This window comes from Alligator mississippiensis, chromosome 5, assembly GCF_030867095.1.
Source record: "Alligator mississippiensis isolate rAllMis1 chromosome 5, rAllMis1, whole genome shotgun sequence".
Classification (NCBI taxonomy): Eukaryota; Metazoa; Chordata; order Crocodylia; family Alligatoridae; genus Alligator; species Alligator mississippiensis.
The window spans coordinates 39,120,842-39,145,308 of record NC_081828.1 but is presented as its reverse complement, the minus strand read 5'-3'; the positions used below and the strand labels follow the sequence as shown (position 1 = coordinate 39,145,308).

The 24,467-nt window shown below is 53.5% G+C and overlaps 1 protein-coding gene across 2 annotated transcripts; it reads right to left on the bottom strand.

The window, feature by feature from the left end:
• Positions 1 to 562: 562 nt before the first annotated feature.
• TTYH1 (tweety family member 1) lies at positions 563 to 20,673 on the bottom strand. Of its 2 annotated transcripts, none has more exons than XM_019492660.2 (14): positions 20,281 to 20,673; positions 11,631 to 11,800; positions 8,302 to 8,413; positions 7,220 to 7,440; positions 6,853 to 6,948; positions 6,377 to 6,449; positions 5,621 to 5,696; positions 5,418 to 5,473; positions 4,779 to 4,871; positions 4,576 to 4,665; positions 4,157 to 4,299; positions 3,705 to 3,753; positions 1,966 to 2,044; positions 563 to 1,817 (listed from the first exon to the last, which is right to left on the bottom strand). In XM_019492660.2, exons 1-13 carry the CDS (start codon positions 20,404 to 20,406, stop codon positions 2,006 to 2,008), a joined length of 1,344 nt encoding a protein of 447 aa, XP_019348205.1. In that variant the 5' UTR covers positions 20,407 to 20,673; the 3' UTR covers positions 563 to 1,817; positions 1,966 to 2,005. The 2 variants fall into 2 exon arrangements, with proteins under 2 accessions (XP_019348205.1, XP_006261976.2); XM_006261914.4 differs by having other exon boundaries at positions 4,576 to 4,668; positions 20,281 to 20,671.
• Positions 20,674 to 24,467: the final 3,794 nt, after the last annotated feature.

Genomic DNA, 24,467 nt, shown 5'->3' with positions numbered 1-24,467 from the left:
CCATCTATGGCTCTACTATTAGCAAACATCCTGTACCCCCACCTCAGGTTTAGATGTTTCCAAATCACTTGGTAGGTGTCCTACATGCAGGCCCAAGCCCAGAGGCTTGGAGGTTTGGATACCCCCAGGTTTTGCTTGCCCTTAGCCATATGGCTGCAAAAGCAAGCTGAGGAGGAGTCTCCCCGTATGGTAAAGCGGGTGTAAAGCCTAGATCTTCCCACTGGAAACAAACCTGGGGAGGATAACTATACACTACCTCCACCTGGGTACTAACCCATGCCAGAACAGTGGTTATCTCCTGTTGCTGGGAAAACCACTATGGTGACTGAACTGGGGGAAGATGCATTGCACCCATCTCAGCAGATTTGTTGGAGCATCCCCCGTAAGACTGAACACTGCTTGCCACTGGTGTGGCCTAAAGCCACAGTCATGCAGCCACTGGAACATGGCAAGGCCCCTGCCCCTTCCCCACCCTGTAAACCAGCTAGTCTTGTGCTTTGGGGCTGGATGGGGCCAGTCTCCCCACATCCACCCTGGAAAGGACTGAATGCACCACAGCAACTCCATTTAAAAGAACATTTCTCTTTTATTTCTCCATCTGGTTGAGGAAGTGCTCGTTAGTGGCCGAGGCTCTAATTAGGACTGCGGGCAGGCAGGTGGGGGCATCTCCTGGGCTCACATTAATCTCCTCCCTCCTCTGCCTGCTCTACAGCCCAGGGTAGGCATTGCAGGCTACAGCTGCCTGGCTGCGGGGCTTGGGGTCCCAGTTAATATGCTAGGGCCACAGGCCTGGCCTGGCCCGGCCCCCAGCCTGTCTTGCTCAGCTCCCTCCCAGCCCTGTGCTCTGTCTTGTCACCTCCTTGTCTCTGCTTTGAGCCCTTCTTCAGGTTTTCTTTCCCATTCACTCTTTTTCATGCTTGCGAATTCTCTTCCACTTGTTCATTTCTCCTCATTCATGTTCTCCCCCACTTAGTCCCTCTCTCACTCATTTCCCCATTCTTTTGCTCTCATTCATTTCTGGTTCTTCCACATTCTTCCTTTTGCTCAATTTTTACATTCATCCCTTTTTTTCTTGTGTTGCCTTAGGCTTTTATTCTTGTCATTTTTTCCATCTTTTCCCCATTCATTCCATCATTCATTCTTTCATCTTCTCATTATTTCCCTATTGCTTTCTTCAGTCACTCCATCCGTTCCATTCATTCATTCATTCCCTCTTCCCCTCATCCATTCTGTTATTCCACACTTGCTCTCCTCCAGTTATCCCTCTCCCATGTAGTCATGTTTATCCCTCTAATCTTTCTTTCTTTGTTCCTCTGAACACGCTCGTACTCCTTCTCCCCTGTGCAGTTTCTCTCACTGACTTTTCATCAGGGATATTTAATTTGTCTTTCTCTTCCACACTCATCCATTCATTCACCCACGCACCCACCCTTTCAGTCTCTCCCATTCACCCTTTCTTTCCTTCCATCCCTTCATTAGCTGCCCCCCTCCCCCAATTCTTTCCTGACCTCCTCTTCCAACCCCTCCCCCCCCCAAGGTGCTTGGCCAGCTGAACAGACAGACAGACATGGCAATGGGGGAGGGGCAGTCCCAGGCTCTCCTTGTCCTCCCCCCCCCCCCCATGGCCCCCAGTGGGTCAGTTTGGGGTCTGTCAGGCCCAGCAGAGCTGGCGGGGCAGAAGCTAGTCCATGTGTTAGTCGGGGTGGGGAGGGGTGGGATCCAGGGGTCAGGATCTAGGTCAGGAATTCGGTTCGGTACTGTATGTCCGGTTCTTCATGGGCAGCACCAGCGTAGGATGCCCGCATGCTCGGTGAGTACTGGGGAGAGAAAAATATGGGCATTAAATTCACCAGTGCAGATGGGACAATTCTAACCTCGCCCCCTAAACCCAGGGAGAGGGAACAGGTCAGAGGGGGATGATCCTGACCACTTCACCCTGGAGGCATGAGGGCGACAGGGACTTACCGAGGGGGGCGGGGAGCACCGGTCAATGAGGGGCATGTTCTCATATCGACGACTGCCACTGAACAAAGCGCTTTGACTCCTGCAAATGACAGTGAGACAGGCGCTAGAACATGCATAGACTTCTCCCTTGCCCTCAGTACCCCACAGGGTGCCCTCAGATCCCCCTCCCAAGGAGATCTCCATCTCCTGGGTCCTTTTGCCACCTGGGCTTTGTCCAGTGGAGGTGGGAGGTGGGTAAATTAATAGGCGTTATTATACAGACACCAGTAATAAATTCCCAGGACTGATGGTGGTCATTTGGTCATTCGGGGAAAAGATGGTAGTCTTTCCCACCCACTGCCCATGCCCATAAAGCACCATCTGTTGGAGTCATGGAATTCTGGGTGGTGACAAAGCTGCTGGCTGAGAAAGGCTCACAGCTCACGGTGACATGCAAGGGTCTCTGCAGGCTTTGTAGCACCATGGTGATGATTTTATGGGTTTAAGGTTTATTGAAGCAAATCTTCACAGTGATTATTTTTACCCCTATATTGAGCTTTTTGTAGCACTGGGTGTGTGTGTGTGTGTGTGTATTGGGGATGGATGGAGGGGTGTGCATACGTGTGTGTGTGTTGAGGATAGATGGTGTGTGTGTGGTAGGGGGTGCTAGGGATGGATGATGCAAGTGTACGCATGGATGGATTGTGCGTGTGTGTTCGTGTGGCCATGTATACATGGACCCACCACTTGTCTGGTGCTGAGATGCAGCTGCCTTTGGGGTGGGGTGCGTTGGGGGCCGTGTGTGTGAGTGAGTGTGTGCGAGTGAGTTTACCTCTGCTGGAGGGGACAGGCCCTGTTCTGTAGATGTGTTTTTACCACAGCTCTCCACTTTGGAGTCGATCTTGTGGCTTTTTGGCTTCTCAGCAAACTTGGGCTTATTTTTTTCAAGTCTGTCATGTGGTTTCTGCACCATGCCTGTGGTGAGCTTCTGAGCTGGTTTCCCTGTCCTGAGGCTGGGCTGAAAGCACTTGGTCCTGGGGGGTGGGGAGGGGCAGGGGGAGTTGGGGGCGGATCTTTAGGATTGCCATTTGGAGAGATGCATGACTAGCTGGCAGGGGGCAACATACAAATGGAGATGGGATCAGGGAGGGGAGAGGGGACAAAGCTGCCATGGGGTGAGGTGGGGAGAGTCGCTTCTGGGTAAACCTGGCTTTCCTTTGACAGCAGCTGAGATTGCTCCTTTGCTGCCAGAGACAGGACTTCAGGCTGGATGGACCTATTGCTGCGACTGGAAGTGCCAGCTGGGATGCCTGGCTAGAGGGGCCCATTGCCATGATACAGGACAGCAGCCAGGATGCTGGGATAGAGGGGTACATAGATCTGGACAGGGGCAGTATCTGGAATGCCAGGCTAGACTGGCACATTGCTCTGACCCAGGGCAGGAAGGAGGACTGAATGGGTGGATGGACACACGTGCATTTTGCAGGGGGGTTGGACAGACAGGTGGACCCAGAGAGGTCCTTCCCAGGGTCTTGCCTTTTGCTGGCCTCTTACCCTGGCCTCAGCTTGGGCTGTGCAAGCTCCTTGGCCCGTGGCTCACGCTAGCAAACAAGGGGGAGCAGGACAGGGGCATGGAAGGGAGCTCCAGCGTGGCCAGTGGCTACTCACATGTACTGTGAGACGGGGGCGTTGGATATGGGCGGGGCGGTGCGGCACCCACCGGGGCTATGGTAGCGGGGCAGGGGCGGCAGTCTACGTGCCTGGGGGCTGAAGGGGTCGTCATCCTCCATGTCATCGTAGTCCGAGTCCCTGTGGCACCAGGGCAGTGACAGCAGAAGAGAGAGATGATGGTTGGCAGGGGGCAGCCACACAGGTCTGCTGTCCCCTCAGCTCTGGCCTGGACCCTCTGACACCTAGACCCCCACATTCCATACCAGGCCTGGGCCCCTGCCTCTCTCTGGACTCTGACCCCCAGATACTTCCCACAAACTTGGCTGGGACTCCCTGATGCCTAGACATGCCCCCACCTCCACACCAGGCCTAGGCTCCCACCTGGTCCCCAGATGATGTCCCTGCCTCTCCCTGGCCCCCAGACACTTCACCTAAGCCTCATCTGGACCCTCTGACTCCCAGACTCCTGTACCCTGGAGCAGACACTGGCCCCCCAGGTGATGTCCCTGCTTGCCCACCCAAGCTGCAGGCATCCACTCACCGGCTCTGGAAGCGTGCCCAGGCCCGGGGCAAGCTGCAGACAGCTGTGGTGAAGGCCAATGCTGAGAGCAGGGAGAAGAGCAGCAGGAAGAGCAGCCCTTCCAGGCCATCCTGGCACAGTCCCTTCAGCATGTCTACGTAGTCCTATGGGGAGACAGCCATGTCAGTAGAGAGCAGGCACAGGGGAGACGGGGTGGCCAGTGCCCAGGCCAGGGGCGTAGAAGGGGCTGGAGGGAGCAGCCAGTGCTCAGGTGGTGTGGACTGGGCTGAAGATCCTGGTAGGAGGATGGGGACTGCTGTGACCAGTGGGGTTTGAGGGTCCCAGGAAGGGAGAGGAGGGGATGGCAATAGCTTGGGGTGGGGAGGGCTCCCCTGGGAGAACAGGGAACCTCAAGGGGACAGGGAAGGAGGTGGCCTCACCTTGTACAGCCCCCTGCAGTTGAGGAGGGCGACCAGGTGGTGGAAGTTGCTCTCTGTGGTGTTCAGCGTCCCCCGGAGCGAGAGCAGGGTCTTCTGGAACAGAGAGGTGGAGGCAGTCATCAGCACTGGGGGGAACCCAGGCACCCGGGCTCCCTGCCTCCCATGCCCTATCCCAGCAGAACCTGCTCCCTGCTCACACTGACCTCGGCTCCAGGAAATTGTGGGACAGCCTCTCTCTCCAGGCCATAGAGCTGGGAGTGGATGTTGGACAACGCCCGCTGAGACAGGGTCAACCTCTGTGGAATGGTGGGGGGGAGTTGTCAGAGCAGAATGGCATTGTGGGTAGCAGAGAGGATTGTGGGTAAAAGGCTGAAGGGGAGTGAAGTGGCCGCACGGTAACATTTGTCTCCCTTTAGTTAGTGGTGGCCTGAGGAGCAGTGTGAGACGCCATGCATCCACAGATCCTGTCCTGGCTCCTGGTTATGTTTGTGGCGGGAGGACTAGAGCAGCTTGGCCATGGGTTCCAATCCTGTTCCTGGCATATTTGCCCACCAGGGAAATAGCGGCAGCCACAGCTTGACTGTGTGGAGGGCAAGTTCAGCTAGAGAGAGTGGATTAAAACGATTCCCCCTCCCCTACATCTCTGCCAGTGCCTCTCGTTCCTGAACTGCAACCCTGTCCTGGGCACCTTGCCCTCCCCTGGAACAAGTTGAAGGGGGAAGTAGGGACAGCTGGAGTCCGTGATCTATTCCAACCTCCCTGAGATGCTTTCTGGGTCCCCTCCCACTCACTGGGTAGAGGCCCAGACAGTTTGATTCACAGATGAATCAGTGGGTGCTTACTTGCTGGAAGGGGTTGGGGACATCTTGGCTGCAGATGAGGTAATACTGCAGGATTTCTGTCATGGGAGGGGGAAAAAAGAGGTTAATAATTGGCCCATCAACCACAGTATCTCCCTGAGATCAGCCCCAGAGGCCCATCCAGCCTAGCACACCCCACCCGTCCTTCCCCAGATCAGCCACACGGCCCCACACAGGATTCCTACCTGGGTTGAGTTCAGTATGGGCCTGGGTTGAGTTTATGACGTAGCCATCAGGATCGGAACAGAAGTCACTGAGTCCCTGCAGGCAGGGATGGAGCAGAAATTCATGCGAGTCTTTGGTGTGACGGGTGAAGGGACACATTAAAGACTAGGCTGAGTATAGAGAGGGGCCAGGGCTGGGCTGGCAGGGGGCCAAGAGTCATAGAATCACAGAGTGGGCTGGAAGGGACCCTAGAGAGCAATTCCAATCCCCTGCCTGAGGCAGGATCAGCTCTGTCCTAACCATCCTGTACAAACCCATTGTCTGACCTCTTAGCAATACAACAGTCAACCCAGCCAAGACATAATGAGAATGAGGGCCACTGGGAATAACAGTGTCATCCCTGGAGGGAGCAGATAAGGAAGAGTTAATTTTGGTAGCAGGGAGACAGGCCCCCCATTATTAGCTCTCCCCAGTTTGTTCCTTCCCTGCTAATTAAAGGTGACAGGAACAAACCCAGATTCCAGCCTGGAAGGGAACCATTAAATTATCTTGCCTGAGGGAGCATGGAGTGTGTGGAGGGGGACAGACGCTCCCAGGCCTGCTGGTGCCCCTCGCTCCTGACCCACCGCCCCTCCAGCCCTACCAGTGCCTCTCACTCTTGATCTACAGCCCCTTGCATGTCCCCAAGTGCCCCCACTCCTGACCCACAGCTGCTGCAGCCTGGCTGAGCAGAGGGGGCTGAGACCCTCTGACCCACTCCCCATGCTGCTACTCACCACGGCTGCTGCCGTCTCCAGCCCCATGGATCCCCAGCTCAGGAGGAGAACCAGGAAACTCATCGCAGTCATTCTGAGGGAAGAGAAGAGATGCTGGGGTCAGCCCTTATGAAAGGCCTGACCACCCCCCAACCACTCCAGGGGTGGGAGGTCCCACCCCATGCTAAGCATCAGATCTCACTCTTTATCTCAGAGCTGGGATAGAGCCCAGGAGTCCTGGTGCACCCCTGCTCACCCAGCTCTGATAGTTGTCTATCATTGACTGTCCTAACCAAGTGGCCCTTGGAGGTGTGATGTGGTCCTTTTTCAGGGGAGATGAAACTCAGCACCCAGCAGCGTGTGAGCCGCCACACCCACCGCTCTGGGATCTGGGAACGAAGGTTCTGCCCCTTCCCTGCAGAGTCAGTTGTTCCCCTCCACAAAGCAGCTCCACCCCCGCAACAAGATGTCCCTGCTCTGGCCCTGCACCCACGCACACGATCACCAGCCACTTGATCTGCTTGGCCAGGCCCAGCAGGGTGAAGAGGCAGATGCCCAGGTCCAGAAGCAGCAGCAGGATATATGCCAGCCATCTGGGCAGGGGACAGAGACAGAAAGAGAAAAAGACACAGGGTGAGCTGTGGACCCCCACTGTCAGCCACCTTGAGGGGCAGAGAGACATGGGGGAGCTGAGCCCTCCTTATGACCATGACAGTCCCCCATGTCACCCCCTGGTCCTGTCCCACATCTTCCTTCCCACTGTCTCCCCTTTGTACCTCTCCCTCCTCCAGCTGCCTGCCTTCTCTTCTCCCAGCCCATCAGTCCTTTCACACCATAGCTGCCTACTGCCTTGTCCCTGCTGACCTGTACTCTTCCAGGAAGGCGAGGTACTCGGCCAGCTGGCTGGGGTTGCTCCCTGCATCCCCCCAGAAGGGGAGACCCCCCAGGGTGTGGGCCACAGCCTCAGCCTGGCGTCGTGTGTTCCTCACCACAGCCAGGAGCTCAGTGCGCGGAGCCAGCATCTCCTCCAGCCGTGTTAGGTCCCCCCGCACAGCCGCTGACAACAGCCCCACTGTCTGCCAGACCTGGTGGGGTGGAGGTGAAAGGTACATGCCACTGACATGCATGAGCACTACTGTGTGTCAGCAGCTTGCCTCCCACAGGTGGGTGAGCTGGGCTGCAGGTCACTGATGTGCCTGTCACATGCAGGTGGGTTGGGGTACATGCCATGGCATGCAACCCATACATATGTGCACCCCCACTAATATATCTTCCATACATGCATTTGTAGTGCCTCCTCCTGCCCTGTGCTCCTGGAAAAAGGTGCTCCTTTGGCAGCATGTGGGGACAGGCATGGCTGGGACAGGATGGGTGGCTCCCTGCATGATGCCAGAGGCTGGGTAGGGAGTGGACTGTCCCTGGGCTGCAGGACATGTTGGGGGGTGCACAGGGGTTGGGGCCTGTGGGAGTCCATGGGGCCCCCAAGGAGTGGAGTAGAGACTCTGGGGGGCTGTGAGAGGCCACGGAGAAGTGTGGGATCCATAGGGGGGTTGGCGGGTGCTGTGGGGACCCATAAGGTCTGCAGGGAGCTGTGAAAAGCTCACTAAGCCATCAGTGTCCCTGGGGGCAGCTCTCTGCTGGCAGTGGGGTGCCAGGGCACTATGAGGGCCGTCGGGCACCATGAGCATGCTTGTGGGGGGTCATGACAGCCATGGGGTGCTGGGGGCCACACTGGATATCAATGGTGCGTAGACAGTGGCTAGCAATGAGAGGAGTCCCCCTGGGTGATGGAGGGACTATGGGAACATGAGGGCAGCAGAGGTAAAATAAGACACTGTGAGGCACTGCAGAGGTGCAGTGGGGCACTGAGGTCACATGGTGTGTGGCTGGCATGGTGGGGCTCCCCCCCATGACATGGGGGGCTGTGGGGTGTGGCAGGGTCTCACCAGCATGTCGATGGCACGTAGTGTGTGGTTGGCGTTGAGCAGCGCGTACGTGGCCTGGTTCGCCCCATCGTTGGCTTCGCTGTTCCCATAGAAGCCGATCCCGATCCCTGCACTTTGTGGGCAGGGTCAAGAAGGGGACATGAGCCTCAAGGAGGGAAGAGACCTGGGCCCTCAACCTCAGCTCCACCTCATCCCACCATGGGTCACGTAAAGTTCTACCCTCCGACCCAGGGCATTCACTCCAGCCCCCTCCCAAAGCCTCCACTCTTGAGGGGGCATAGAGAGGGACCCCCATCCCAGTTCTGAGGGATCCAGTCTGGGGTGCATGTTAGTGCAGGATATTTTGGGGGTGGGAATTGTTACTGGGGGCAGGAACAAAAGTAGGCAAGAGAGGGCAGAGAGAGGGATTGAATGGAGATGAACAAAGGACCCCATAAGCTCCTTACCGCAGCTGGACAGGGACAGGGAGATATGCCAGGGGGAGGGGGGAGTACAGTGGGTGACCCTAAGCCTAGCATCCCACCCCTTCCCTGTTCTGTAGGTCAGGCCCCTGGGACCATCTAGCCCAGTGTCTCAGCCCCTCCTTGCCACCCCGGATGGGCTGGTGGGTGTTGCTGGAACAGCTCCCCCACCTACAGGAAGCAGCTGGCTCCTGATAGCCAGGCCTGCCGCCCACCAAATTACCCCTCTGCACAGCAATTAAGGCACCTCCTGGGTGGTTAATTACAGCCCTGCTGCAGATAGGGAGAGACATGCGCAGAGCATGGCAGGATTAACTCCTGCCGTCCCAGAGGCAGCAGCCTTCGTGTGGACCCTCCAGCCGTCTGCCCATCTGTCCATCCTCACATGGACCCACCATCTATCTCCACAGCTACTGCATCCACCTACCCCTTTCCATGTGCTCCCCTCCATTATCCATCCATCCATCTGCCCCTCCCCACGGCTCCCTCCCTCCATCCATCACTCCCTTCCTCCCTGCATAGACTCCTTCATCCACCTCTTCCATCCATGCTCATGTGTCACATCCACCCATCCCTCCACCTCCAGGCTCCATCCCATCCTGCTCTCCGGGAAGTGCTGGGACCCCCCACCTGACTGTTTGCATCTGAAGCCCCTTCCTCACCCAAGCCCATTCCTATGGCAACCTCCTCCTTCCCAAGGAAGGCAGCCACATTGTCATGCTAATGAGGCCCCTTCTTTTCAGGGGAGGCCATTCGTTCCCAGAGTTGGGGGGGAGAGAGGAGCACAGAGGGAGGGGGTGGTGAGATGCAATTAACAGCCCCTTTCCTCGGAGTCAGTTGCCGGTGGAGTCCTCCTCCCTCCCTGTTCCTCCATTCTCCCCCCAGAGCTGAGATGCAACCCAGGCGTCCTGGCTCCCAGCCTCCCTTGTTCTAACCCAGTTCCACTCCCCTCTCAGAGTTGCAGCTAACCAGCATCCCAACACTGGGAGGGACCAGTGTCTTTTAGCAGAGGCTGCTTCTGTATGGGGCGTAATACCGTGGTACCCAACCCATTCCATGTAGCAACCATGAAGCTGACAGGTAACTGCAGGCCCTCCGATGCACTCGGCTGCCCATCCCAGGGGAGGTAGGGGCCTAAATACTGCCCCTGAGGGCTCAGAAACCTCTATACCATAGGGGCAGCAAACTCAGCAGTGAAAGCCTGCTGGCAAGGAGAAGAATTGCATGGGTCCGTTCCCCACAGATTAAGGGACATCTCAGCAGCTAGCAGGCAGGAAAAGCTGAATAGCTTTATAATAACCTAGGAGTAACCCTGTGATGACTTGGGAGCCAAAGCAGCCCCTGCCATGATGCTCTTGTGTGGTGAGACTGGGGGCGGTGTGGGGGGGAGCAGGTTGTCCAGTGTGTGCAGGTGGGGTGGGAGCTGTCATTCCTCTGGTCTCCTAGCGAGAGGGAATGTCACTGTGAGGTGGCCGTGCAGCAGGGACAGCGGCACAGAGAGCTCATTGTTCGCTCCCTGAATGCCCTGCAGTCTGGCACTCAAAGGGGCTCTTCTTCAGCTCCCGGGTTCTCAGAGGGGCTGGGAATGACCTGGAGTGACCTTAGCAGAGTGGGATGGGATGGGGAGGGGAGGGGATGGGTGGGTGACCCATCCGGCTGGGAAGGAGGAAGATGGGGGGGAGGGGGGGAAGGAAGTTGATGGCTTCAACCTGCACAGTGCCGTCCTATGTGAGACACGGCAGAGCAAAGGGAGTGGGGTCTAGTGGTTAGAATCAAGGCTAGGAGCTAGGACTCCTGGGCTCTATCCCAGCTTTTGCATAGAATCATAGAGAAGTCTGGCTGAAAGGGATCTTCAGAGGTCATCAAGTTCAACCCCCTGCCTGAGGCAGGACCCTGACCCTTCCTATGCAAACCAACTATACAAATTCATTGTCCAGCCACTTAGCAAAGCTACCATCACCCCTCACACAACCGAAGACATCACACCCCATCCTGCCACAGGGACCATGGTAGGCAGCATCCTGCTGCTGTAAAAAGTTGTTAATATATGCTCAAGAGATCCCAGGTAGAGGCCATGCCCCTGCCCCAGAGGAAATGTAGTGTAGTGGGTTAATGCAAGAGCTCGGGGAACCAGGACTCCTGCTCTATCCCTGTTTTGGGAAGGCAATTGGGTTTAGTGGGTCAGAGTGAAGGAGGCTGGGAAACAGGACTCCTGGGTTTTGAGAGGGGAACAGAGTTTGTATCCATGAACTTGGCCTTCTGCCAGGACAGTGTTTGGGAATGGTTTCCTCCCCCTCCCTGTGTAGCAGCAAAGCTGGGGCCGGGGAGGCTGAAGAGCAGTGTTGGAGGGGGGCTGGGATTGGGGAGGTGGAGCTGGAATAACAGACAAAGGAGCTGGAGAAACCATGGCTGGGCCCAGGAGAGGAGAGAAAAGCAACACAGTTTCCTATTCTACCAAGGGGAACAAGGGGCTCTTTGTGGTCACAGGCCTGTGGTGGGAGGAGGGAAATGTGGGGGAGGGGGGTCACAAACACCCTGTGCCAGATAAAGGGGAGACAATTGGGACTTTGATGCAGCCAAGGAGGCTGGTGCTGGGGTGGGGGGAATGGGAGGGGACAAGCGAAATGGTGGAGGAGGGGTGGGGGGGTGGGGGAGGAGGGATGGACCCCACATTGAGCCTGAGAACAAGAAGAGTGGGAAGGGCCTACTGGATGTCAACCCCAGGCCTTGATCCAGCCCTGGGCTGGGGGCACTGGCTGGGGCAGGGGATGGGAAGGAGGAAAGGCCCTCTCCCTCCAGAGGGTGCCAGATTGGATCCAGCCCTAGGTTCATGTGGGTGGTTCCCCCCACCCCCACCCTGTTCCCTACCAGCAGACGATGACAGCTGCTACACAGCTCCAGGTGACCCAGCAAACCCTCTGCGCTTTGGGCTCATCCTCCTCTGGGTCGCAGCAGCAAAACCGGATCAGGTAGATGCAGATGAGGACCAGGCTGATGGCCAGGCAGAGCCCAGCGGTGCTAGCCAGGAACAGGAGGGCCTGTGGGACAGATGAACAGGCAGGCATCAAAAGATGGACAGATGCACCAGTCCCCCCGCCTGCCGCTGGCTGTGCCCTGTCTACCCAGTGCCTCTGCATGTCCCCGCCTATTGGATCCTCTCCTTCCATCCACACAGCTCCCCTGCCAGCCTGCCCCAGGATTCCTGGGGTCTGTGGACAGGGCTGGGGTCTCAAGGGCTGAGTAGGGAAGCCTGGGCTCTATCCTGTTCTTCTGGGCAGATGAAGGGTCATGGCTGGGTACCCTGTGCTGAGGCTGCCTCCTGAGCCCATGGAGTGTGGATCAGGGCTGTAGTGGGGGCATCCCACTTTGGGGTGCTTCCTGCTCCTTCTCTCTCCTTGCCTCTGCAGCAAATAGACAAGCAGATTAGAGGCAATCCCACAATTTGCTCCAGGCTCAGACAGTTAAACCTCCCTCCTGCACTGGCTGCCCCAGGCACGCATCTGCAGCAGCTGTCAGAGCGTGGGAGCAGGGGGAGGACTGGGGTGGGCGACTTGATTAGTCACAGTTTGTGGCTGTGCTGGGCCAGGTGGGCTGTCTGGCAGGTGGAAAATTTCACCACAAGGTCCCCCTTCAGCCACATACACCCCCCACATCCATTCAACACCCCCATACCTCCATCCATCCCTTCATCTTCACACACACCCTTCCATTCATCCATCTCCTTATCACAACCCCCATCAATCCAGCCCTCTAATTCCCCACACATCCTTCCCTCCATTCATTCCCCCACTGTCTAGACCCCTCCCATTGCTCCTGCTCTCCCTTCCTGTATGCCCCCATCCATCCAACCCCCACACCTTATTCATGCATCCTTTCTTTGCCCCCATATTCACCCCCCACTTTTACCCTTCCATCTTTCCTTCCATCTTTCCATCCATCTGTTTAGCCCAAGACACCCCTCTAACCATCTTTATAAATACACCTCTATCTATTCTAGCTACCCTGACAGCTAGATGGACAAATGGAAAGACAGACAGACAGACAGATAAAGGGCTGTGTACAGATGCATACAGACAAATAGACAGATAAGAGCGATGACTGAGAACAGAGAGAGAGAGGGATGTATGTATATATGAAGAGATGGAGGGGTGTGTATGGAGATGGGCCAGTGCAGGGGTGTGTGCAGCAGCAGGGTGTAGGGTGCCAGGGTGTGGCTGCATGTGCCATCTCTACTATTTGTCCATCCAGCCATCCATCTACCCGGCACCCCAAGCAAACCAGATAGTGTGGCTGGGCTGGTGCTGGAGGCTGAGGCTGACCTACATTGCGGCCCATCAAATGCTCTACTCAATTGTCCTCACTGCAAAGGGAGTTGCTAGAAAGCCTGGCTTCCACCCTGGCCCTGTCCCACTCCAGACCTGGCCCCCAGCCCTTGCCTGGGTGTGGCAGACTGCTGCAGGTCCACAAATGATTGTGGCCACCCCAGACTACCCTGACACCTGCTATGAAGAGCAGTCAGGGAGTCCCAGAGGTGAGGGCTCCACTATACAGCCCCCAAAACACAGCCCCTCACCATACACCCCCCCCCCCACCCACACCCACATAGAGTTATTAAGAACCTCTACAGCTCTACAGGACAACCACACTGTCACATACAGTCCTTCACACCATGCATGGCTACGGCATGTAGCTACAGACAGACAGACACTCTATCTCTCTTCCACACCCCCCCCCCCCCATTCAATCTGGCACCATGCACACCCCACACTCCCATGTGCCCTGATACAGCCCTCCTACAACCCAGCTCTGCCATGGCGCTCCCTCTGTCCCACAGTGCCCTCCTAAGTATGGATAGGGCCTCAGGCTCCCTGGGAGCTTTGTTGCGGGTTGGGGCCAAAGGAAAGGGCAGGGAAGAGGTGATGTGGGGGACTGGCAACACCATCTAGTACACCCAGGACACCTGATAGGGAAGTCCTAATGGGTTCCAGGGAACTGGGGCCAGAGCAGAGCCAGTACCCCCTGGAAGGGATGGGCCCCCGCCCCAGCCCCAATTTGTCAAGAGTTACCTCTCCACACATGAGAATTGTTCCAAGGGTCTAATTAGGAAGGAAGCCACAATTAACGATAGGGGAATGAGTTGAATTAAAGCCCTTCTGGGGAGAAGTTATGCTTGGTCCAGTTGCCTTGCCCCACTGCAGCTCTTCCGAGGACTCACACAGGCCCCTGCGACCTGGCATCATTGATCTGTTTAGTCCATGCTCTTGATTGTGACAGTAGCTAACCCCTCCATCCCCCAAGTTCTGGCTATGTCCATCAATTTGCCTTTCTCGTTTGGTGGCCTCTTTATGCAACAAGTTTATCAGGGCTCAGACCAGCCCATCTCATGTACTGCCCATCAACGGGGGAAGGGGGGCTTGGCACTGTCAGGGACACCCCCCATGCCCAGCATGTACTGAAAGGGCCTGGATGATCCCATGTCTACAGTGCAGAGCAGGGCCCCAATGTTTTGGTGCCAGCAGCTGGCACCTACCCCAGTGTCTGGAGCCTGCACATGGGGTCCAACTCCCCCATGCCTAGCACCTGCACACTGGAAGTGGAGGCCTGCAGGTAGGGTCAGACTTCCCAAACCACAATTGGGACATTCTGGGGTCTGAATGCTTGGGAAATCTCTTCTTGAGGTGCCTCTCCCAGGTACTCAGGGCAGCAGGTGACATTGTTTCTGGGGAATGGGGTGGAGGTTAACTGAATCCTGAACAGGAACTCCACCCACCAGGGGCTGGTAAAGACAGAAGGGAATGTAAATTAAAATGAGAGAGAGGGAAAGAAGGGAGGATGTGATAGGGACAGACAGAGGGAGGCAGGATGGATGGATAGATGCATAGATGGAGTGGGTGGGATATGGAAAGAGGCTGAAGGATGAGCATGAGAACGGGTGGACGTAGAGGGGCAAGCATGGGGATGGATGAGGAGGAGATAGGTATAAAGGGGCGAACATGGGAAGGATTGAGAGTTGAACAGGGGCCTCAAACCAGCCCTAAGCAGGACATGAGTCCACGTCACAAACTGCCTATAATCAGGACCTAGGAGCCTGTGCCCTGCACCTACTGTCCAGATCTGCCTTGACCCACTTGTAGGTGGGGCCTGGATATCTCTAGCTTTAATTCAAAAGGATTTAATTTACAATGAGAGTAGAAGAGAGAGAGGAGTGGGGCTGGATGAATAGCTAGGGAGGGAGATGGAGACAGGTAGGGGGAGTGTGTGGGGGTGGGAAGGTGAAGGGAAGGGGCTGTTTAAGGGAAAGAAGGATGGATAGACAGATTTAAGAAAGCAAGCTAGCAGCCTTCTGTTTTGTCATCCCACTCAGACTCCTGAGATGTGTTAATCCCCAATGAATTTGCTTTTATTTATTTATTTATTTATTTATTTTTGGAAAAAACACTTTCCATATTCGCATGTGTTAATCCTTCATCCCTGGAGGCTGAGCTGGGACAGTGGGGGAGGGAATGGAGTTTTCTGGAAGCTGTCCACAAAAGATGGATGTAAATCAGCAATGCTCCTCTGGAGCCAAAGGGGCCAAGTCCCCAGTGGGTGTATATTGGCTGTGGCTCCAGCCAAAGAACTGATACAAAGTTCTTTTAATGCCAGGGTCAGCGACTGAGGGCCCATAGGTAGGATCTGCCCCCCCACCCAACAAATTTCATTTGGCCTGTGATGCCTGGATATCAGTGGCATTTTAACAGTAGGGCAACCTGGGGGTTTTTGCAGTGTTCAGCAGTGGTCAGGTCATGCATGTTGCCAGCAGTTTGGTGCTGGGGAGAAAAGGTGGTGGTGGTGCTTTGCTCCCAAGACGTTTAGAAACCAAAACCAAAATGGAGGAGAGATCTCCATTGCTCAAGAGTCTGCATATGGGCATTGGTCATCTCTGTAACCAGGTAGAGTTACTCATGGAATGTAGATGTGATCAGCCAGAGTGCTCATTACTTCATGCTGTCTGACCTTCGGTGTAACATGAGCTATAAGATCTCACCCTGTTTCCTCTGGATGGAGGCCAAGAACTTCTGTTTAACTAAACAGAAGTTCGATGAATTCAGGGTTAGACAAACATGTCTCGGATGGCTGCCCCTGCCCTGAGCCAGGGACTGACCTAAACGACCTCCTGAGGTCCCTTCCAGCTCTATTTTTTAGGATTATCAGGTATTTTCCACAATGAAAAGGCAACCAGTCTTAATCTGATAGCATCTAGGCTATGGCGAAACCAGCACTTCTCTGGGGTAATTGTTCTAATGGTTTATTGCCTGTAAATTTTTTTAATTTCCATCTCCGAGCCCTTGCTCTGCCTTTTCCCTGCTGAAGCATTTTAATATTCAATATTTTCTCTCCACAACTCCCTAGTCATACCACCTCTTGGTCTTGATAAGTCTCTTTTTTTTTTAAATCCATACCTTCGGTCACTATAGTTTTCTCCCAGCTTCCCCAGGCATGGTGAAGTATGATTTTTCATCAATATTACATTGGCAGAAGCCTCAAAAAACAGGCACAGTTTCAGTGGCAAATTCATACTTCCCTGGTGGGTAGATGAGTACACAGCTCTAGTCTAGCAGTATCTGTATTTATGGGGGCTTCACCAGTGTTTCTCTCCCAATAGAGCCCTCCTTGTGTAGATCTAGCATTAGTTAGTTCACTTTGTGTGTGGACAGAGATGCTGACAGCAAGGTCTTTCAGAGCAGTAGACGAGGCAATATATCCTGGAGGGATGAGTAGCAAATTTCCAGCTTGTTGGCAACTGGTATATGACCTTCTTGTTGTCCTTTATGCAATGCAATATTGAAGAAAAGATAGTTTTGAGAATTTATTTCTGCAAGGAGCTATGAGGGGTAAGAAGATGAGCCAACTGTAACTCAGGAGCTGCAGTATAAGCCTTGCTGCCTTGGACTACTTGACAATAAATCAACCAACTGCAGGTATACAGAGAGGCCTCATCTGCAGGCAATTTTCATAGGAAAAACTATTGGACCCTTCAGTTCTGATGTGCTGGCTGTCACAGACTATTAAGATTCACTCAGATGCCTTCTCCTGAGCCCAGACAGGGTGGAATTTTGTTCTAACTGGGATGTCATTTTTTTTTAACCATTTATAATTATTTCAACCCAAACCCGCTGTGTTCTCCTGGCACAAAGGCTCCATATGCCAGTTTAAGCAAGTGTGGTAGTAGAGTGGGGAAGGGGTCTTGCTACATCTTCAGCGGCATGTGTGCTAGCCCTGCTGTTGGGCTCGTGCCAAAGGCTGCCCCCAATTGACCCAGCTGTAAATGGGCATCTAGTCATTGGGGCTGGGAAGTCAAAGGTGGTTGAGTGTGTGGCTGGTCTCATCATCATTCCCTTATGTGTTGTTGGCTACAGAAAGTGGTGGGCCTTAACCACATCAGCTTGTGAAGACCTATGATATCAGTTTAATGCATTCCCTTCTTGTATAGTAGTAGCTATACCAGTATAAGCAACGTTATACCCTTACTCACATACTATTTTATACCCATAAAAATACAATAAAGCCTCATAAAAGACACCATGCTTAGCACAACCCCCTCCGCTTTTAAAAATCCCAAAGGCAGGAGCAGATTTTTTTTTCATTCTTATGATGTAGCAAATTGACTAATGCTATTATAGGGAACACCTTCTTTTCATGAATTCTCCTGGTCCCATCGGGGTCCGTTATAATGAGGATGGACTGAAAATTCATGATGGGAGATAAAGGCAGTGAAGACAATTCTATTCTATGGACAAGGCCTAAAATGCGTTTTTTAAGGAACATCAAACCTGCTCTATGGTTTAGGTTGAAAAGTAATTCAGTCAGGCTAACCTGGTAGGAGAATATACCCTTTTCACCCACCAAGCTAGGCCTCTGAGCAATGACAAATCCATCTCAGATCGCTCGCTTGAGTCAGTGATAACCTTCCCCATTAAAAAATGTGCCTCTTCTTTCCTGCTGAGACTGATCTTGCTTCAGGTTCTTGTGTGCTGGATTAAGGAACTTTCTCCTATCGGAAATCTTGTTTGCACACAAAAATTTGCAGATGCTTTCAGATGCTTTAGAAGATGGGAGCAGATGGAAGACAAATTGTTTCCCATCCCCAGGTTTCTAATGGAGATTGGGGTATGCCCTGTAGCAGGAGGGTATAATATTTCTCTCTCCATATTTTATCACCATTAATGTTAACTCTGGATATTCTGGGTATCTGCCTGATCCTTTGATTTCTTTCTGTGACTTGCTTTTTGCCTCAGTGCCATCCAGTGGTGGTGAGTCCCAAAGGTTAACCATCCATCTGGAATTTGTTCCATTTGCTCAGCTGGTCAGGCAGGGATGTTCCTGGAGTTTGGGAGTTGATGAGGCATCGTCTGTCCCACCCTCTGTGCTGTGGAACTAATTTTATGGTATAGCAATGCTAGAACCAGTCAGTGAGATATGAAAGCTAGAAAGCGCCTGTTGTCTGTGTGAGACACAGATCAGTCCAGATGATTAAGATTAGAGCTGGGGGAACAATGGAGTTTCAGTTCAGTGGATGAACTGAAAAAAAAAAGAACCAGAAAAAAAATCAGTTTAGGTCAAGCCCAAGTGGAAATGTTGGGGTATTTTAGCAAAACAGAAAAATCAAAAAAAGTTTGTATCTGGTTGACCTGAAACATTGTATTCAACCATTTCATTTTTTAGTTATTTAATGTCTTTAAATATTATTTATTTAAATCTAGGTCAATTTGGAAATGAAAATTCAAAATGTGTAATTTAGAAATGATCAACTATTCTGACATTTTAAAAATTCTCTCATCCTTCCACTTGTTTTTTTCTCCTCTATTTCATTCCCTTGGAAATTATACTTTTCAGGGAAAGTCCATTACTTGCTGATTTTTTTTTCTCCCAGCTACAGACTCAATGGTCACTTTCCTCCTCCAGATCTGCATTTTAGCTTCCATTTTATTGTGTCCCAGGTGGAATGAAAATATCTCTACCCTCAAATATTTCCATGACTCTTTTTCACAAGTGCAGATGACACATCCGGGGGCCATAGGATTTCAGTTGTGGTTCCAACAGTTCCACAGGGAAAGCAGACTTTGCCTCCTCTTCTCCAGGAACTTTTTGGGGCCTCCCACTGGGATCTTGGTGTGAAATCTCCCATTTCAGCCCAGTTCTGCAGCAGGTCAGATTAGGTGACCTGGATGGTCCCATCTGGCTTTAAAACCCTTAGATCTAGGACTTGTTGCAAGTGGGATCTCACCTTAATACCAAAGACTGAAAAATTGTGACGCTCAGAATGTGGGCCAAGTTTTCCTTCTAGGACCCAGAGAGGGATGAAGGGGGACTTTCCCGTTTGGGTATAAATGTGTAGGTAGTAAGATTCCCTCAATAGCTTCCATATGGACGGCAGGGATGGGACCCAGGGGCAGCGGGGCTGACAGACACCAGGTAGTCCTGAAGTGGGGTAAGAGTTTAAAAAGCTTCTTAGCTGATGTTTGAAATTATGGGCTGAGATGTTTTGTTTGAAAAGGGAGTGGAAACATCAATAGAGAGAAGGGGGATACGAACGGTGGCTGGTTGGCATATAGGTAGATGGGTGAGTATGAGGGCGGATGGATGGATATACAGGTAGACAGATGGTTATGGGAGCAGGGTGGATGGGTGTGTATGGGGGAGGATAGAGAGAGAGAGGCATGTGTGTGGAGATGAGTGGGTGGTTGGATGGATAAGTGTGTGCATCTGGGTCAGAAAGACAGATCTAGGGCAGCCAGGCAGGTCCCATACTGACCAGGATACACTTCCCTTGGAGAGGCAGTATTTGCATCCCGCCCCCCCCCCCCCGGGGTGGTGTCTCACCCCTCAAGGTTTGAAGCAGGCTACAACTACCTCCATCCTCTCAGCTCGATATCAAATATCAGTGGAATGAGAACACACACACACACACGAACGCGCGCGCGACTTCCGTGGCCTCCGCTGCTGGGCAGAACTGCCTTCCCCAGTTCACCCCATCGCCCCAGCTCTCCATCTCAACCCCTCCAAGCCTCCATCTGCCTGCTGTCTCACACCCCTTCATCTTTCTCTCTCTGTTCAGCAGTCTTCTCCCATTTGCCTCCTGTCCATCTCCACCCCCCCGCTTTTTATCTACATCCTCTTCTTTCCCCCATCTCTTTCCTCATTTCTGTTTCTCTATCACTCCTTCCATCTGTCCATCTTTTTCTTTCCTTTCATTCTGTCTGTCCAGCTCTTACTCTTCTCCTCTCCAACATTCTATCCTTTTTCCCCATCCCTCTCTTTGCCTCTCGCCATCACTCCTTCCCTTCCTTTCTCCTATCCATATCTTTCTATCCAGCCCTTTCACTCTGCCTGCCCATCTCTCCTCAGCTCTTCTTTTCTCGCTCCATCTCTTTCTCTCTCTCTCCATCACTTGTTTCCTTTCCTGCTCTGCATGTCCATCTCTTTCCCTCCAACAGTCTCCCTGCCTCTATTCCTCCGCCTGCTCGCGCTCACTCACCTGCTGGTAGGACCAGTCCTGCGGGGCGAAGTCGTTTCTCACCACCTCGAACTGGAAATTGGTGCGTGGTGCCTGGTGCAGCAGGTAGACCCACCACGATGCCTGGTAGCCCTGGGGGGTCCCCATAGCTACAGCTGCCTTCTGTCTGGGGTGGTCGCCCTCTTCACTGCTGCCCTGGGCACTGAATCACTGGAGCGGGACGCCTGGGTTCCCCTGGCTCACCAGCTGGGGTCGGCCATGGTGATGGGGTTATGGGAGGGTGTGGGGGGGGGGGGGGGACACGACTGGGGGAAGGTGTTTGGGGTGAGGGAAGGAGATGGACAGAGAGATGGAGGGTGAATGTGTGTGACCAGAAGCAGCGGTGACATGGGGTTTCTTATGAGGCAGGGAGATTGGAGGGGGGGGGGGTCGGGGCTATAGGGTGTGGGGGGGGAAGTTGGGAAGGGCAGCGCCATCTGGTGCTGGCATGCTGTAATTTCTCAGCCAGTCATGATACTACACTTGATTTTAGAGCCAGGGGGTGATCTTAATTTAACCCTTTGCTCCCCAGCTCAGGGAAGGTGGGGCGCCATCTGGTGGCAGCATCATGTCATTCCCAGCTGTCAATCAATGCAGTACCTGGGGTGGGACACCCCCTCCCCTTTCTCCACCCACACAGCCTCTCATTTAACCCTTCAGTGCCCAGGCTGATGGTGGAGGGGCCTGCAGAGCCACCTGCTGGACACATCATCTAAAGGCCCAGTTCTCAAATCATACAATCTGGAGATGAGAAGGCTAAGGCGGGATTTGATCACAGGCTTCAAAAACCTGAAGGGAAATTACAGTGGGGATAGAGATGGGCTTTTCTCTGCAGCCATAGGGGACAGGACTAGGAGCAACAGCATTTTCTCTGCTGCTGTAGCAGACCAGACAAGGAGCAACGGCCTTGAGCTGCAGCAGGGGGGATTCAGGTTGAAGATGAGGAGGAACTTTCTGACCCTGAGGGTGGTCAAGCATTGGGACAGGTTGCCTAGAGAAGCTGGGATCTCCATCCTTGGAAGTTTTCAAGAGCAGGTTGGACAGACACTTGGCTGGGATGGTCTAGTCAGGATGGCTCTGCCTTGAGGGAGGGCCCATGGGTCTGATCTGGAACAAGGACTGGTATGATACAAGGCTAGATGGGCCCATGGGTCTCATCACCTGTGGCAGGGGTGGGTATGGGGATGATGGGCTGGCTGGGAGTATGAAGGTTTCCTATGGGGGTGGGTTGGGACATTCCAGGTTTCGGGGCTGGGTCAGTTTGGGCCCAGGCACAGGGGAAGATCCGGAGCCTTGGGGAAAAGCCTTTGGAGGAATCTCTCTCTGACCCTTCTTTTTGCCCCAGCACTGACAGTCTTTGGCACAGCCATGGTGGCATGGCAGTGCTGGAGTCTCTGTCTCACCACCATTTTTCTCCTACTGCAGAGTTGTACCCCAAAACCTGGCACTTCTATGGCACCTGGCTAGGACGTGGCCCTGGGAGTAGATGTGATCATCCAGTGTCAGAGTTGGTACTGAAACATGAAGCTCCCTCTCTACACAGTGGGAAATTCAGCCCCAATGCAAAGCAAGGACCCTGCTGTGGAAGTGGCTGAGTTTCACATCAAGGAAGTGACACAAGGAGATGTGGGGAGCTACCATTGCCAGTATCACAGCAAATCAGTACCACAAATCTGGTGGTATCACAGCGACTCCATGGAGCTAGTGGTGAGAGGTGAGGGGCCCAGCAGAGCATTCTCACTCACAGCTGTACCCACCTGCCAGGGGTCTCCATGTGGAGGGCCAGGCTTTGCCCTGAGCTCTGGGATCCAAAAAAGGGGCTGCTGTCTGGACAGACCATAGGCAGGAGCTGCTGTAGCTTGGGGGCAGAGTGACCGGGGGGTCACTGCCCCAAGGGAAAGCTGCAGAGCAGGAGTCAGGGTTGGGGGATCCACAGAAGGAGAGATGAGGGACATTGTCCTGGGCATTAAGAGAAGTGCTCTCATGATCAGCAACTGAGTTGCAGATAGAACCTAGGAGTCCTGGCTCCCAGCCCCTCCTGCTCTAAACTACCAGACCCTACTATACAGGAAGGGAATGAGTTAAACTGATATCATAAGTGCTCAGGCTGATGTGGTTAAGGCCCACCAGTTTCTGTAGCCAACAACACACAAGGGAATGATGCAGCCAGCATCACACCCAGCTACCTTTGCTTTCCCAGATCACGCAGAGAAGAGACTATCCCCAGGGCAGGAATTGATTCCTTTTGAAAGCCTCCAGAGGTTATTTTGATAAAAAGACAGAAGTAGTAGGTCTGCTGAATAGTCCAAACCCCTATGGTGATTGTGGGACATAACCAAAGAAGCAATTTCATGGCTTTTTTTGTGCTGAAGAGGATGATAAGGTAGGTTGTAAGAAAGTCCTCCTAACTATGCTTACACTGGGGCATGTGCAGGGGAGAGGGCTGAAGTGGGGAGAAGAAATATGGAGCATGTGAGAAGAGTTTTTTAGGTTGTACATGTTGGGCAGAAGGATGGGTGGTGTTACAAAGTGGGTGAAGCTTGCTCTGTAAAGTGCTGCAGACAGTGAATGAGGCATTCCTTCCAGGTGGGTGACATATAAGTGTATGTCTTGCTGATGAATGACAATCTACTACAGTCACAATCAATAAAATAATTGACCTGGGTCAGTTTGGTCTTTCAGGCTCTTCTTCAGGAGTACAAACAATTAATAATGTTATGGAGCCACTCAGAGATGCTGTGATCAGGTTCCCTGGCCCAGCTAGGCTCAGTATCTCCCCAGGGCTCTCAGGAAATAATGAGAGTTTATCAGAGCCTAGGGGGTAGGGAGGGCACTGCCTCTGTCTATGGGAAACCTGAAGCAGCAGAGGGGTGAGGGGAAATTTGGGCACTGCATAGAAAAAAGAGTCAATAAATAATCTCTTCTCTGTAGAAATCCCAGCCCCGTCCACTTCCTTATGTGGGGCACCAAACGAGAGCATAGGGAACCAGGTCTGTATGTTCTGTGTCTGTATATAACAACCACAGCTCCATTTCTAATGACCCCATCCTGAACCTCTGAGGTGAACTGCTGGCTGTTTGAACACTCACACTAGAGACTGAGGGATTGCCACAAACTCAGCCCCAGGTACTGCCCATAAAAGCATCTACTCCCAGACCTTGAGGGAGGGCCAGGAGGCCTCATGGCCAACAGCAGGCTGCAAGGCCTGGCACAGGGGACACAGGAAGCACAGCGTGATTGCCTGGTGATGCCATGCCAGAGTTTGGGGTGAGGGTTTGGAGGGAATCAGGAGAGAAGGGGAAATGGAGACGCCAAGGATGTGGTCAGGCTGTGGCCCTATCTATCCAGAGCCCAGGAGTCACTCTCTGGTCCCTGCTGAGCCCAGCATCACATGGCCCAGATCACTGCATGATGCCCACATACAGGCCCAGCCTGTCACCTCCATGGGAACACAGTTGCTTTGGCCAGTCTGTGAGCAGGGCGCGGTGCTCACCTGGGGATGGGGAGGAAGCAGACAGAATATGAGATGGCCCATCCCAGCCAGGCAACATGCTGCCATTACAGAGAAGGGATTCCAGTGAAAAACCTGACCCCACAGAGCCCAAGAAACATCCAGCCTCACCCTGCTCCCAGCAGCCTGATGCAGAACTGAGGACCCTGATCTCCTGAGAAATGAGAGACCTGGGAACCCCCATATAAAGGAGACTTGCCTGCCCAGATTGGGGCAGAGAACAGACAGAGGGAGTCTGTCCCCACACTGTCTGCCCCCATCCTCTGCCCCTCCACCCAATGCTGCCCGGCTTACCTTCAATAGAGCATTCAGCCTTCAGTATTCGCAGGAATCTGCCCTCTTTAATGCCCCCCTTGCTCTCCTCCCCACCTATCCCATGGGTCTGTCCTGGCATTTCTCCCTCTTTCTTCTCTCTGTGTCAGCACCATTTCCCCCCCAGTTTATACCTACTCCCCATATTTCTATCACACAAACCCTCAAAGCCTTTCACCATCCTCATTCCTCTGTCTCCAACTTTTTACCTCTTGCCTGGGGCTCCTCAGCTCAGGGGCTCTCCAGATTCACCCATAGATTTGCTTATGGCCCTTAATGGTATAGGGGTCTGAAGGGATCAGGTTGGGAATGGGGAGGTTTTGAGGAAGGAGGGTTGAGGATGAGT

Coding starts and splice junctions, on each gene's coding strand:
- TTYH1 (XM_006261914.4), bottom strand. CDS start 20,406: ATGGGGACCCCCCAGGGCTACCAGGCATCGTGGTGGGTCTACCTGCTG. Junction 6,450..6,852: donor ATCAAGTGGCTGGTGATCGT/GTGCGTGGGTGC, acceptor CTCTTCCCTCAG/AATGACTGCGATGAGTTTCC. Junction 4,872..5,417: donor TCCCCAACCCCTTCCAGCAA/GTAAGCACCCAC, acceptor ACCATTCCACAG/AGGTTGACCCTGTCTCAGCG.